The sequence below is a fragment of the Poecile atricapillus genome, unplaced genomic scaffold, assembly GCF_030490865.1.
Source record: "Poecile atricapillus isolate bPoeAtr1 unplaced genomic scaffold, bPoeAtr1.hap1 scaffold_344, whole genome shotgun sequence".
Classification (NCBI taxonomy): domain Eukaryota; kingdom Metazoa; phylum Chordata; class Aves; order Passeriformes; family Paridae; genus Poecile; species Poecile atricapillus.
The window spans coordinates 1-12,755 of NW_026709141.1; the positions used below are offsets into that span (position 1 = coordinate 1).

The 12,755-nt window shown below is 52.4% G+C and overlaps 1 protein-coding gene and 1 long non-coding RNA gene across 2 annotated transcripts; both read right to left on the reverse strand.

The window, feature by feature from the left end:
* Window position 1: 1 nt before the first annotated feature.
* On the reverse strand, window positions 2-2,284 carry LOC131574481 (uncharacterized). Its single transcript, XR_009276515.1, has 3 exons — window positions 2,236-2,284; window positions 848-939; window positions 2-45 (listed from the first exon to the last, which is right to left on the reverse strand). It is a non-coding gene; the product is annotated as an uncharacterized LOC131574481 (long non-coding RNA).
* On the reverse strand, window positions 2,285-12,226 carry LOC131574480 (G protein pathway suppressor 2-like; the record flags this gene model as incomplete). Its single annotated transcript, XM_058828951.1, has 6 exons — window positions 12,090-12,226; window positions 10,633-10,742; window positions 6,544-6,656; window positions 4,585-4,661; window positions 3,121-3,197; window positions 2,285-2,413 (listed from the first exon to the last, which is right to left on the reverse strand). Coding segments are annotated over exons 1-6 (600 nt in total), but the record flags the coding sequence as incomplete, so codon positions are not given.
* Between the last annotated feature and the right edge of the window lie 529 nt (window positions 12,227-12,755).

The following is a 12,755-nucleotide window of genomic DNA, read 5'->3' on the forward strand; positions in this document are numbered from 1 at the left end:
TCAGCTGCTTCTGCAGCGGCAGCGACGAGCTGGGGGGGAGGAACCCTGGGGGGGGGGGGGGAGGGGAGGGGCGGCTGAGCAGATGTGCCCAGATGTGCCCAGATGTGCCCCACCCCCTCAGATGTGCCCAAGGTGTGTCCCAGCTGTGTTTCCACCCATATTCCAGCTGTTTCCAGCTGTGTTCCAGCTGTGTTTTCCAGCTGTTTCCAGCTGTGTTCCAGCTGTGCATTCCAGCTGTTCACACCCGTGTTCCAGCTGTATTCCAGCTGTTTCCAGCTGTTCACACCCGTTTCCAGCTGTATATTCCACCTGTTTCCCCACCTGTATTCCAGCTGTGTATTCTGGCTGTCTTTCCAGCTGTTTCCTCACCCATTTCCAGCTGTTTCCAGCTGTTTCCCCACCCGTTTCCAGCTGTGTTTTCCAGCTGTTTCCAGCTGTTTCCCCACCCGTTTCCAGCTGTTTCCAGCTGTTTCCAGCTGTGTTTTCCAGCTGTTCCCAGCTGTTTCCAGCTGTTTCCCCACCCGTTTCCAGCTGTGTTTTCCAGCTGTTTCCAGCAGTTTCCAGCTGTTTCCCCACCCATTTCCAGCAGTTTCCACCGTTTCCAGCTCTGTTTTCCAGCTGTGTTTTCCAGCTGTTTCCAGCTGTTTCCCCACCCATTTCCAGCTGTTTCCAGCTGTGTTTTCCAGCTGTTTCCAGCTGTGTTTTCCAGCTGTTTCCAGCTGTTTCCAGCTGTGTTTTCCAGTTGTTTCCAGCTGTTTCCAGCTGTTTCCAGCTGTGTTTTCCAGTTGTTTCCAGCTGTTTCCAGCTGTTTCCAGCTGTTCCCAGCTGTTTCCAGCTGTTTCCTCACCTGCCTGTCCAGGTGGGAAGTGCCGTGGAGGCCGAAGGCGCCCCCTGGCGGCTGCTGGGGCAGGAACGGCAGCGCCGGGAACGCGGCGGGGGCTGGGCACCAGTGAGAACCAGTGAGAACCAGTGAGAACCAGTACAAACCAGTGACCCCCCAGTGACTCCCCAGTGACCCCCCAGTAACCACCAGTGACCACCAGTGAGAACCAGTGAGAACCAGTACAAACCAGTGACACCCCAGTGACCCCTCAGTGACCCCTCAGTGACCCCCCAGTAACCACCAGTAACCACCAGTGAGCACCAGTACAAACCAGTGACCCCCCAGTGACTCCCCAGTGACCCCCCAGTAACCCACCAGTAACCACCAGTGACCACCAGTGAGAACCAGTACAAACCAGTGACACCCCAGTGACCACCAGTGACCCCCCCAGTAACCACCAGTGAGCACCAGTGAGAACCAGTACAAACCAGTACAAACCAGTGACCCCCCAGTGACCCCCCAGTAACCACCAGTGACCACCAGTGAGAACCAGTACAAACCAGTGACCCCCAGTGACCCCCCAGTAACCACCAGTGACCACCAGTAACCACCAGTGAGAACCAGTAAAAACCAGTGACCCCCCAGTGACCTCCAGTGACCCCCCAGTAACCACCAGTGACCACCAGTGAGAACCAGTGAGAACCAGTGACACCCCAGTGACCCCCAGTGACCCCCCCAGTAACCACCAGTGACCACCAGTGACCCCCCCCCAGTGACCCCTCAGTGACCACCCAGTGACCCCCAGTAAAAACCAGTACAAACCAGTGACCTCCCAGTGGACCCCCAGTGACCCCCCAGTAAAAACCAGTAAGAACCAGTGACCCCCCAGTGACCTCCAGTGACACCCCAGTCCCCCCCAGTCCCTCCCAGTCCCTCCCAGTCCCTCCCAGTTTCCTCCCAGTCCCTCCCAGTTTCCTCCCAGTCCCTCCCAATCCCTCCCAGTCCCCTCCCAGTTCCCTCCCAGTCCCTCCCAGTTCCCCCCAATCCCCTCCCAGTCCCTCCCAGTTCCTCCCAGTCCCCCCCCAATCCCCTCCCAGTTCCCCCCAGTCCCTCCCAGTCCCCCCCAATCCCCTCCCAGTTCCCCCCAGTCCCTCCCAGTCCCCTCCCAGTCCCCTCCCAGTCCCTCCCAGTCCCTCCCAGTCCCCTCCCAGTCCCTCCCAGTTCCTCCCAGTCCCCCCCCAATCCCCTCCCAGTTCCCCCCAGTCCCTCCCAGTCCCCCCCAATCCCCTCCAGTTCCCCCCAGTCCCTCCCAGTCCCCTCCCAGTCCCTCCCAGTTCCCTCCCAGTCCCTCCCAGTTCCCTCCCAGTCCCTCCCAGTTCCCCCCAGTCCCTCCCAGTTCCCCCAGTTCTCACGCCGCAGCTGTTGGGCTCCTCCGTAGGCCGGTGGGGGCTGGGCGGGGGGGAAGGGTGGGGGAGGGGCGGGGCTCTGCCCCACGGCGAAGGGGGCGGGGCCGGGACCCCCCTGGGCCCCCCCGAAAGCTCCGGGGTCCCCCCCGGCCCCAAAGGGCGGCTGAGCCCCAAAATGGCGCGGCTGGAAAAGGGGAGGGGTCAGCGGGGGGGGAGGGGAGGGGAGGGGAGGGGGGAGGGGCTCAGATTGGGGTCAGGAATGGGGGAGGGGCTCAGGGAGGGGCTCAGGGCTCAGGAATTGGGGAGGGGTCGGCAGGAATTGGGGAGGGGGCTCAGGGAGGGGTCAGGATTTGGGGAGGGGGCTCAGGAATTTGGGGAGGGGGCTCAGGAACTGGGGTGAGGAATTGGGGAGGGGGCTCAGGGATGGGGGAGGGGGCTCAGATTGGGGTGAGGAATTGGGGAGGGGGCTCAGGGATTTGGGGCGGGGGCTCAGATTGGAGAGGAGCTCAGGAGGGGTCAGGGGAAGGGGCTCAGGAATTTGGGGAGGGGGCTGAGATTGGGGTGAGGAATTGGGGAGGGGGCTCAGGGAGGGGTCAGGGATCAGGGGAAGGGGCTCAGGATTTGGGGAGGGGGCTCGGATTGGGGTGAGGAATTGGGGAGGGGGCTCAGGGATTTGGGGTCAGGATTTGGGGAGGGACCCCCAAAACTCCCCCAGGGCCCCCCTGGGACCCCCCAACTTCTACAGGAACCCTCCCCCCACCCTCCATCCCTTTGGGGACCCCCAAAATCCCCCCGGGACCCCCCAAAATCCCCCGGACCCCCCAAAATCGCCCCGGGACCCCCAAAATCGCTCTGGGACCCCCCAAAATCCCCCCGGGACCCCCAACTCACGCTGATCACGGGGGGTCCGAACATTTGCTTGGCTCGATCGGCCCCGATGAGCCCCGAGCGGGGCCCCCCCGGGCTGCCTGTGGGGACCCCCAAAACCCACCCCAAAATCAGCCTGGGACCCCCAAAACTGACCCAAAATCAGCCCGGGACCCCCAAAATCAGCCTGGGACCCCCAAAATCAGCCCGGGACCCCCAAAATCAGCCTGGGACCCCCAAAATCCACCCCAAAATCAGCCCGGGACCCCCAAAATCAGCCTGGGACCCCCAAAATCAGCCTGGGACCCCCAAAATCCACCCCAAAATCAGCCCGGGACCCCCAAAATCAGCCTGGGACCCCCAAAATCAGCCCAGAACCCCCAAAATCCACCCCAAAATCAGCCTGGGACCCCCAAAATCAGCCTGGGACCCCAAAACTGACCCAAAATCAGCCCAGGACCCCCAAAATCCACCCCAAAATCAGCCCAGGACCCCCAAAACTGACACTAAATCAGCCTGGGACCCCCAAAATCCACCCCAAAATCAGCCCGGGACCCCCAAAACTGACCCAAAATCAGCCCAGGACCCCCAAAATCCACCCCAAAATCAGCCCAGGACCCCCAAAATCAGCCCGGGACCCCCAAAATCCACCCCAAAATCAGCCTGGGACCCCCAAAACTGACCCAAAATCAGCCCAGGACCCCCAAAATCAGCCTGGGACCCCCAAAATCCACCCCAAAATCAGCCCAGGACCCCCAAAATCCACCCCAAAATCAGCCCGGCACCCCCAAAATCAGCCTGGGACCCCCAAAAACCTCCCCAAAATCAGCCCGGGACCCCCAAAATCAGCCTGGGACCCCCAAAACTGACCCAAAATCAACCAGAGACCCCCAGAAACCTCCCCAATCCCCCCAAAACCTCCCCCAAATCACCTCAAAAACTCCTGACTCACCCCAAAATCAGCCAGAGACCCCTCCTGGGGACCCCAAAAATCACCCAGGACCCCCCCAAAATACTCCCAGGTGCTCCCTAAACCCTGCCAGGGTCCCCCAAAACTCCCCCGGGACCCTCCAGGACCCCTCAAATCCCCCCAGGACCCCCCAAATCCCCCCCAAACCTCCCCAAATCCCCCCCCGGACCCCCCAAACCCCTCCAGGACCCCTGAAATCCTCCCAGGACCCCCCAAACCCCTCCAGGACCCCCCAGATCCCCCCCAAACCTCCCCAAATCCCCCCCAAACCTCCCCAAATCCCACCCAGGACCCCTCAAAATCCCCCCAGGACCCCCCAAACCTCCCCAAATCCCCCTCAGGACCCCCCCAAATCTCCCCCAGGACCCCCTAAACCTCCCCAAATCCCCCCCCAGGACCCCCCAAATCCCCCCCCAGGACCCCTCAAAATCCCCCCAGGACCCCCCAAACCTCCCCAAATCCCCCCCAGGACCCCCCAAACCCCTCCAGGACCCCCCCCAAATCCCCCCAGCCCTCACCTGTCATGCCCAGCAGGTGAGCCCCCGGTACCCCCAAACTCTGGGGGTACGCGGCCGCCGTCAGCGTGGTCAGGTCACTGCGGGAAACGGGGTCAGCAGCACAAAAACACCCAAAACACCCCAAAAACTCCCAAAAACACCCCAAAAACACCCAAAAACACCCAAAAACCACCCCAAAAACACCCAAAAACACCTGAAAACACCCCAGAAACACCCAAAAATATCCCAAATCCACCCAGAAACACCCCAAAATATCCCAAAAACACCCCAAAAACAGCCAAAAATATCCTAAAAACACCCAAAAACACCCCAAAAACACCCGAAAACATCCAAAATCCACCCAAAAACACCCCAAAATATCCAAATCCACCCAGAAACACCCCAAAAACACCCCAAAATACCCCCAAAAATATCCCCAAAACAACCCCAAAACCCCAAAAACAGCCAAAAATGTCCCAAAATATCCCAAAAACACCCAAAAACCACCCGAAAACACACGAAAATATCCCAAAATATCCCCAAAAACACCCAAAAATGTCCCAAAATATCCCCAAAACACCCCAAAAACACCTGAAAACACACGAAAATATCCCAAAATATCCCCAAAAATATCCCCAAAACAGCCAAAACACCCAAAAATATCCCAAAATATCCCAAAAACACCCAAAAACGCCCGAAAACATCCAAAAACCACCCAAAACCACCCCAAAATACCCCAAAAATATCCCCAAAACAGCCAAAACACCCAAAAATATCTCAAATCCCCCCAAAACCACCCCAAAATATCCCAAAATCCCCCAAATTCCCCCCAAAACACCCAAAATTCCCCAAAAAATCATCAAAAAATGACAAAAAAACCCCAAAAAATCACCAAAAAAACCCCAAAAATCTCCCAAAATCCTCAAAATCCCCCAAAATTCATCCTAAAACTCCTCCAAATCCTCCTAAACTCCCCAAAATTCCCCAAATTTCCCAAAATTTCCCAAAATCCCCTGAATTCCCCCCAAAATTCCCCCCAAAATTCCCCCCAAAATTCACCAAAAAATCATCAAAAAATGACAAAAAACCCCCAAAAATCACAAAAAAACCCCAAAAATCCATCCTAAAACTCCTCCAAATTCCCCCAAAATTCCCAAAATTTCCCAAAATTCCCAAAATTCCCTGAATTCCCCCAAAAATTCCCCCTAAAACACCAAAAATTCACCAAAAAATCACCCAGAAATGACAAAAAAACCCCAAAAAAATCATCAAAGAAACCCCAAAAATCACAAAAAAAACCCCCAAAAATCCATCCTAAAACTCCTCCAAATCCTCCCAAAATTCCCCAAAATTCCCCAAATTCCCCCAAAATTTCCCAAAATTCCCAAAATTCCCCCCCAAATTCACCAAAAAATCATCAAAAAATGACAAAAACCCCCAAAAAATCACCAAAAAAACCCCAAAAATCCCCCAAAATCCATCCTAAAACTCCTCCAAATCCTCCCAAAATTCCCCAAATTTCCCAAAATTCCCAAAATTCCCCAAATTCCCCCCAAAATTCCCCCTAAAACACCAAAAATTCACCAAAAAATCACCCAAAAATGACAAAAAACCCCCAAAAATCACAAAAAAAACCCCAAAAATCCCCCAAAAATCCATCCTAAAACTCCTCCAAATCCCCCCAAATCCCCCCAAAATTCCCCAAATTCCCCAAATTTCCCAAAATCCCCCGAATTCCCCCCAAAATTCCCCAAATTCCCCCCAAAATGCCCAAAATTCACCAAAAAAACACCCAAAAATGACAAAAAAAAACCCCAAAAAATCACCAAAAAAACCCCAAAAATCACCAAAAAAACCCCAAAAATCACCAAAAATCCCCCAAAATCCATCCTAAAATTCCCCCAATTTTTCCTAAACTCCCCAAAATTCCCCAAATTTCCCAAAATCCCCCGAATTCCCCCCAAAATCCCCCGTTCCCACCTCTGCTCCTTGCGGCGCCGTTTCTCCTCCTCGTGCAGAACCTTCTTGAGCTGCAGGAAGAGCTGGTGCTTCTCCTCCTGCAGGGCCCCCAGCTTCTCCTGCAGCTTCAGCAGCTGGAATTGGGGTGAAAAACGGGAATTTTGGGAAAAAATGGGAATTTTGGGGAAAAAAATGGTGAAAATTTGGGGAAAAACGGTGAAAATTTGGGAAAAAATTGGAATTTTTAGGGAAAAAATTGGATTTTTTGGGGAAAAAAAGGTGAGTTTTGGAGGGGGAAATGGGAATTTTGAGGGGGTTTCTCCTCCTGCAGCTTCAGCAGCTGAATTGGGGTGAAAAACGGGAATTTTGGGAAAAAATGGCAATTTTTGGGGAAAAAAATGTCAAAATTTGGGTGGAAAATGGGAATTTGGAGGGGGTTTCTCCTCCTGCAGGGCCCCCAGCTTCTCCTGCAGCTTCAGCAGCTGAAATTGGGGTGAAAAACCGGAATTTTGGGAAAAAATGGGAATTTTGGGAAAAAAATGGGGAAAATTTGGGGAAAAACGGTGAAATTTTGGGGAAAAAATGGGAATTTTGAGGGGGTTTCTCCTCCTGCAGGGCCCCCAGCTTCTCCTGCAGCTTCAGCAGCTGGATTGGGGTGAAAAATGGGAATTTTGGGAAAAAACGGGAATTTTGGGGAAAAAAAAAGGGAATTTTGGGGGAAAAAATGGTGAAAATTTGGGGAAAAACGGTGAAAATTTGAGAAAAAACGGTGAAATTTTGGGGAAAAAATGGGATTTTTGGGGGAAAAAATGGGAATTTTTGGGGAAAAAAATGTCAAAATTTGGGTGGAAAATGGGAATTTTGAGGGGGTTTCTCCTCCTGCAGCTTCAGCAGCTGAATTGGGGTGAAAAATGGGAATTTTGGGAAAAAATGGTGAAAATTTGGGAAAAAACGGTGAAATTTTGGGGAAAAAACGGTGAAAATTTGGGGAAAAAACGGTGAATTTTGGAGGGGGAAATGGGAATTTGGAGGGGGTTTCTCCTCCTGCAGGGCCCCCAGCTTCTCCTGCAGCTTCAGCAGCTGAAATTGGGGTAAAAAATGGGAATTTTGGGAAAAAATGGGAATTTTGGGGAAAAAACAGTGAAAATTTGGGGAAAAAATGGGAATTTTTTAGGGAAAAAATGGTGAATTTTGGAGGGGAAAATGGGAATTTTGAGGGGGTTTCTCCTCCTGCAGCTTCAGCAGCTGAATTGGGGTGAAAAACCGGAATTTTGGGAAAAAACGGTGAAAATTTGGGGAAAAAATTGGATTTTTTGGGGAAAAAATGTCAAAATTTGGGTGGAAAATGGGAATTTGGAGGGGGTTTCTCCTCCTGCAGGGCCCCCAGCTTCTCCTGCAGCTTCAGCAGCTGAAATTGGGGTGAAAAATGGGAATTTTGGGAAAAAATGGGAATTTTGGGGGGAAAAATTGTGAAAATTTGGGAAAAAAACGGTGAAAATCTGAGAAAAAACGGTGAAATTTTGGGGAAAAAATGGGATTTTTTGGGGAAAAAATGGGAATTTTGAGGGGGTTTCTCCTCCTGCAGCTTCAGCAGCTGGAATTGGGGTGAAAAACGGGAATTTTGGGAAAAAATGGGAATTTTGGGGGAAAAACGGTGAAAATTTGGGGAAAAACGGTGAAAATTTGAGAAAAAACGGTGAAAATTTTGGGAAAAAATGGGATTTTTTGGGAAAAAAATGGGAATTTTGGAGGGGGAAATGGGAATTTGGAGGGGGTTTCTCCTCCTGCAGCTTCAGCAGCTGAATTGGGGTGAAAAACGGGAATTTTGGGGAAAAATGGCGAAAATTTGGGAAAAAATTGGATTTTTTGGGGAAAAAATGGGAATTTGGAGGGGGTTTCTCCTCCTGCAGGGCCCCCAGCTTCTCCTGCAGCTTCAGCAGCTGAATTGGGGTGAAAAACAGGAATTTTGGGAAAAAATGGGAATTTTGGGGAAAAGATGGTGAAAATTTGAGAAAAAACGGTGAAAATTTGGGGAAAAAATGGGATTTTTTTGGGAAAAAACGGGAATTTTGGAGGGGGAAATGGGAATTTTGAACCCCAAGTTTCTCCTCCTGCAGCTTCAGCAGCTGAAATTGGGGTGAAAAACGGGAATTTTGGGAAAAAATGGGAATTTTGGGAAAAAAATGGTGAAAATTTGGGAAAAAACGGTGAAAATTTGAGAAAAAACGGTGAAATTTTGGGGAAAAAATGGGATTTTTGGGGAAAAAATGGGAATTTGGAGGGGGTTTCTCCTCCTGCAGGGCCCCCAGCTTCTCCTGCAGCTTCAGCAGCTGAATTGGGGTGAAAAATGGGAATTTTGGGAAAAAATGGGAATTTTGGGGAAAAAAATGGTGAAAATTTGGGAAAAAACGGTGAAAATTTGAGAAAAAACGGTGAAATTTTGGGGGAAAAAATTGGATTTTTTGGGGAAAAAATGGGAATTTTGGAGGGGGAAATGGGAATTTTGAACCCCAAGTTTCTCCTGTAGCTTCAGCAGCTGAAATTGGGATAAAAAATGGGAATTTTGGGAAAAAATGGGAATTTTGGGGGAAAAATGAGAATTTTGGGGAAAAAAAAGGGAATTTTGGGGTAGATTTTTTGGGATTGGAAATTTTGGGAGGATTTTTGGGGTGGAATTTTTGGGGGGATTTTTGAGTGGTTCTTTGAGGTTAAATTTGGATTTTTGGGTGGAATTTTGAAGGATTTTGGGGAATTTTTGGGGCATTTTTGGGAGGATTTTTTAGGAATTTTTTAGGAATTTTTTTTGGCTTTTAAGTGGATTTTTGAGAATTTTTTTGGGATTATATTTTGATTTTCGTGGGGATTTTGGGTGGATTTGGGGTGAATTTTTCCAGGGATTTTTTTGGGGTGATTTCCATGGAATTTTGGGAATTTTTCCCCACCTGTTCCTGGGTTTCCTCCAGGGAAACAGATTTTTTTAAAGGATTTTTTTGGGGATTTTTTTAGGGATTTTGGGTGGATTTTGGAGAATTTTGGGGGGATTTTTGGGAGGATTTTTTAGGAATTTTTTGAGGAATTTTTTCTGGCTTTAAAGTGATTTTTTTGAGCATTTTTTTGGGATTATATTTTGATTTTCATGGAATTTTGGGTGAATTTTTCCCAGGGATTTTTTTGGGGTGATTTTTAGGGAATTTTGGGATTTTTGGGGGATTTTTTTGGGATTTTGGGGTGGAGTTTTTTAGGGATTTTGGGTGAATTTTGGAGAATTTTGGGGGGGATTTTTGGGAGGATTTTTTAGGGATTTTTTAGGAATTTTTGGAGGGATTTTGGGCGGATTCTTTTTACTTTTAAGCGTTTTTTTGAGCGATTTTTTTTTTGATTTTTGGTGAGATTTGGGGTGAATTCCAGGTGGATTTTTCCAGGGATTTTTTTTTGGGGTGATTTTCATGGAATTTGGGAATTTTCCCCACATGTTCCCAGTCTCCTCCAGGGAAGCAGATTTTTTTAAGGATTTTTGGGAAGATTTTTTAGGGATTTTTTAGGAATTTTTGGAGGGATTTTTTCTGGCTTTTAAGCGTTTTTTTGAGCGATTTTTTGGGATTTTTGGTGAGATTTGGGGTGAATTCCGGGTGAATTTTTTCGGGGATTTTTTTGGGGTGATTTCCATGGAATTTTGGGAATTTTCCCCACCTGTTCCCGGGTCTCCTCCAGGGAAGCAGATTTTTTTAAGGATTTTTGGGAAGATTTTTTAGGGATTTTCTGGGAATTTTGGGTGAATTTTAAGTGGTTTTTTGAGCAATTTTTTGGGATTTTTGGTGAGATTTCGGATGAATTCTGAGTGAATTTTTCCAGGGATTTTTTTGGGGCGAATTCCATGGAATTTCGTGAATTTTCCCCACCTGTTCCCGGGTCTCCTCCAGGGAAGCATATTTTTTTAAGGATTTTTGGGAAGATTTTTTAGGGATTTTTTAGGAATTTTTGGAGGGATTTTGGGTGGATTTTAAGTGGTTTTTTGAGCGATTTTTTTGGATTTTTGGGGTGAATTCCGGGTGAATTTTTCCAGGGATTTTTTTGGGGTGATTTCCATGGAATTTTGGGAATTTTCCCCACCTGTTCCCGGGTCTCCTCCAGGGACATCCTCTCCTCCAGCTCCTTGCGCCGGCGCCGCTCCTGCTCCTCCCGAACCTTCTGCTCCATCATCTTGTCCACCTCCTCCTCCTCTGCGGGGCACTCAGGGGTCACTCAGGGGTCACTCAGGGGTCATTTGGGGTCATTGGGGCCAGTGGGGTCAGCCAGGGGTCATTTGGGTCACCCAGGGGTCATTCAGGTGTCATTGGGGTCATTTCAGGTCAGTGAGGTCAGCCAGGGGTCACTCAGGGGTCATTGGGGTCACTGGGGTCACTCAGGGGTCACCCAGGGGTCATTGGGGTCATTTCGGGTCAGTGAGGTCAGCCAGGGGTCACTCAGAGGTCATTGAGGTCACCCAGGGGTCATTTGGGGTCATTGAGGGGTCAGTGAGGTCAGCCAGGGGTCACCCAGGGGTCATTGGGGTCAGCCAGGGGACAGCCAGGGGTCATTGGGGTAATTTGGGTCACTCAGGGGTCAGTGGGGTCACCCAGGGGTCATTTTGCGTCATTGGGGTCACCCAGGGGTCATCCAGGGGTCACTTGGGTCACCCAGGGGTCATTTGGGGTCAACTGGGGGTCATTTGGGGTCACCCAGGGGTAATTTGGGGTCACCCAGGGGTCACCCAGGGGTCATTGGGGTCACCCAGCAGTCACTCAGTGGTCACTTGGGGTCACTCAGTGGTCACTTGGGGTCACCTGGGGGTCACTGTTGGGATTTGGGGGTCCCACCTGTGCCCTGACCCCTTCTCAAAGGGGGCGTGGCCTGTGCGGGGGGGACCTGGGGGCGGGGCCTGTTGCCATGGGAACGGCGCTGGGGGCGGGGCTTGTTACCATGGGAACGGTGCTGGGGGCGGGGCCTGTTACCATGGGAACGGCGCTGGGGGCGGGGCCTGTTACCATGGGAACGGCGATGGGGCGGGGCCTGTTACCATGGGAATGGCGCTGGGGGCGGGGCCTGTTACCATGGGAACGGCGCTGGGGGCGGGGCCTTTCCCTCAGGTAACGGCGCCAAACCCAGCCCTTGTTGCCATGGAGACCCCGGGGGGCGGAGCCTGTTGCTATGAACACCCGGGGGGCGGGGTCTGTTGCCATGGAGACCCCTGGGGGCGGAGCCTGTTGCTATGCGGACACCCAGGGGGCGGGTCCTGTTGCTATGGAGACCCTGAGGGCGGGGCCTGTTGCTATGAACACCCCCCGGGGGCGGGTCCTGTTGCCATGGAGACCCCGAGGGCGGGGCCTGTTGCTATGAACACCCCCGGGGGCGGGTCCTGTTGCCATGGAGACCCCGAGGGCGGGTCCTGTTGCCATGGAGACGCGGCGAGCGCGGCCTCCTTCCCCTCACGGCCCCCTCGGGCCTCCCCCGCCCCACCGGGAGCCCGCGGGGTTCCGGCCGCCCCCGGGGCTCCCCCCGCCGCTGCCGGCCGCCCCGCCCGGGCTCACCCTGCCGCTTGCGCTCCCGCTCCACCATGACGTGGCGGTGCAGCGCCCGCGCCATGGCCGAGCTGAGCTTCGGCCGCTCCAGCAGCGCCGGCATCGTGCGAGGGCCGCGGGCAGCGAGCGGGGCCGGGCCGGGCCGAGGTTCCGCTTCCGGAGCGGCTCCCTCAGCGCGGGGCCACGCCCGCCATGACGGGAACGAGGCTAAACCACGCCCACCATGACGGGAACGAGGCTAAACCACGCCCGCCATGACGGGAACGAGGCTAAACCACGCCCATCATGAGGGGAATGAGGCTAAACCACGCCCAGCCTGACGGGAACGAGGCTAAACCACGCCCACCATGACGGGAACGAGGCTAAACCACGCCCACCCGGGCGGGAACGAGGCTAAACCACGCCCCTTACAGTGGGAACGAGGCTAAACCACGCCCCTTAAAGCGGGAACGAGGCTAAACCACGCCCCTTAAAGCGGGAACGAGGCTAAACCACGCCCCAAGCGCGCCGTGAGGCGAAGCCACGCCCCTTTTACCAGAACGAGGCGAAACCACGCCTTCATTTCCTTTTAAGGAAAAGCCACGCACCCAACGCCTTATGAGGGGAAAACCACGCCCCCATCTCGGAAACGAGGCTAAACCACGCCCCAATTTCCATATAAGGAAATCAACCGCT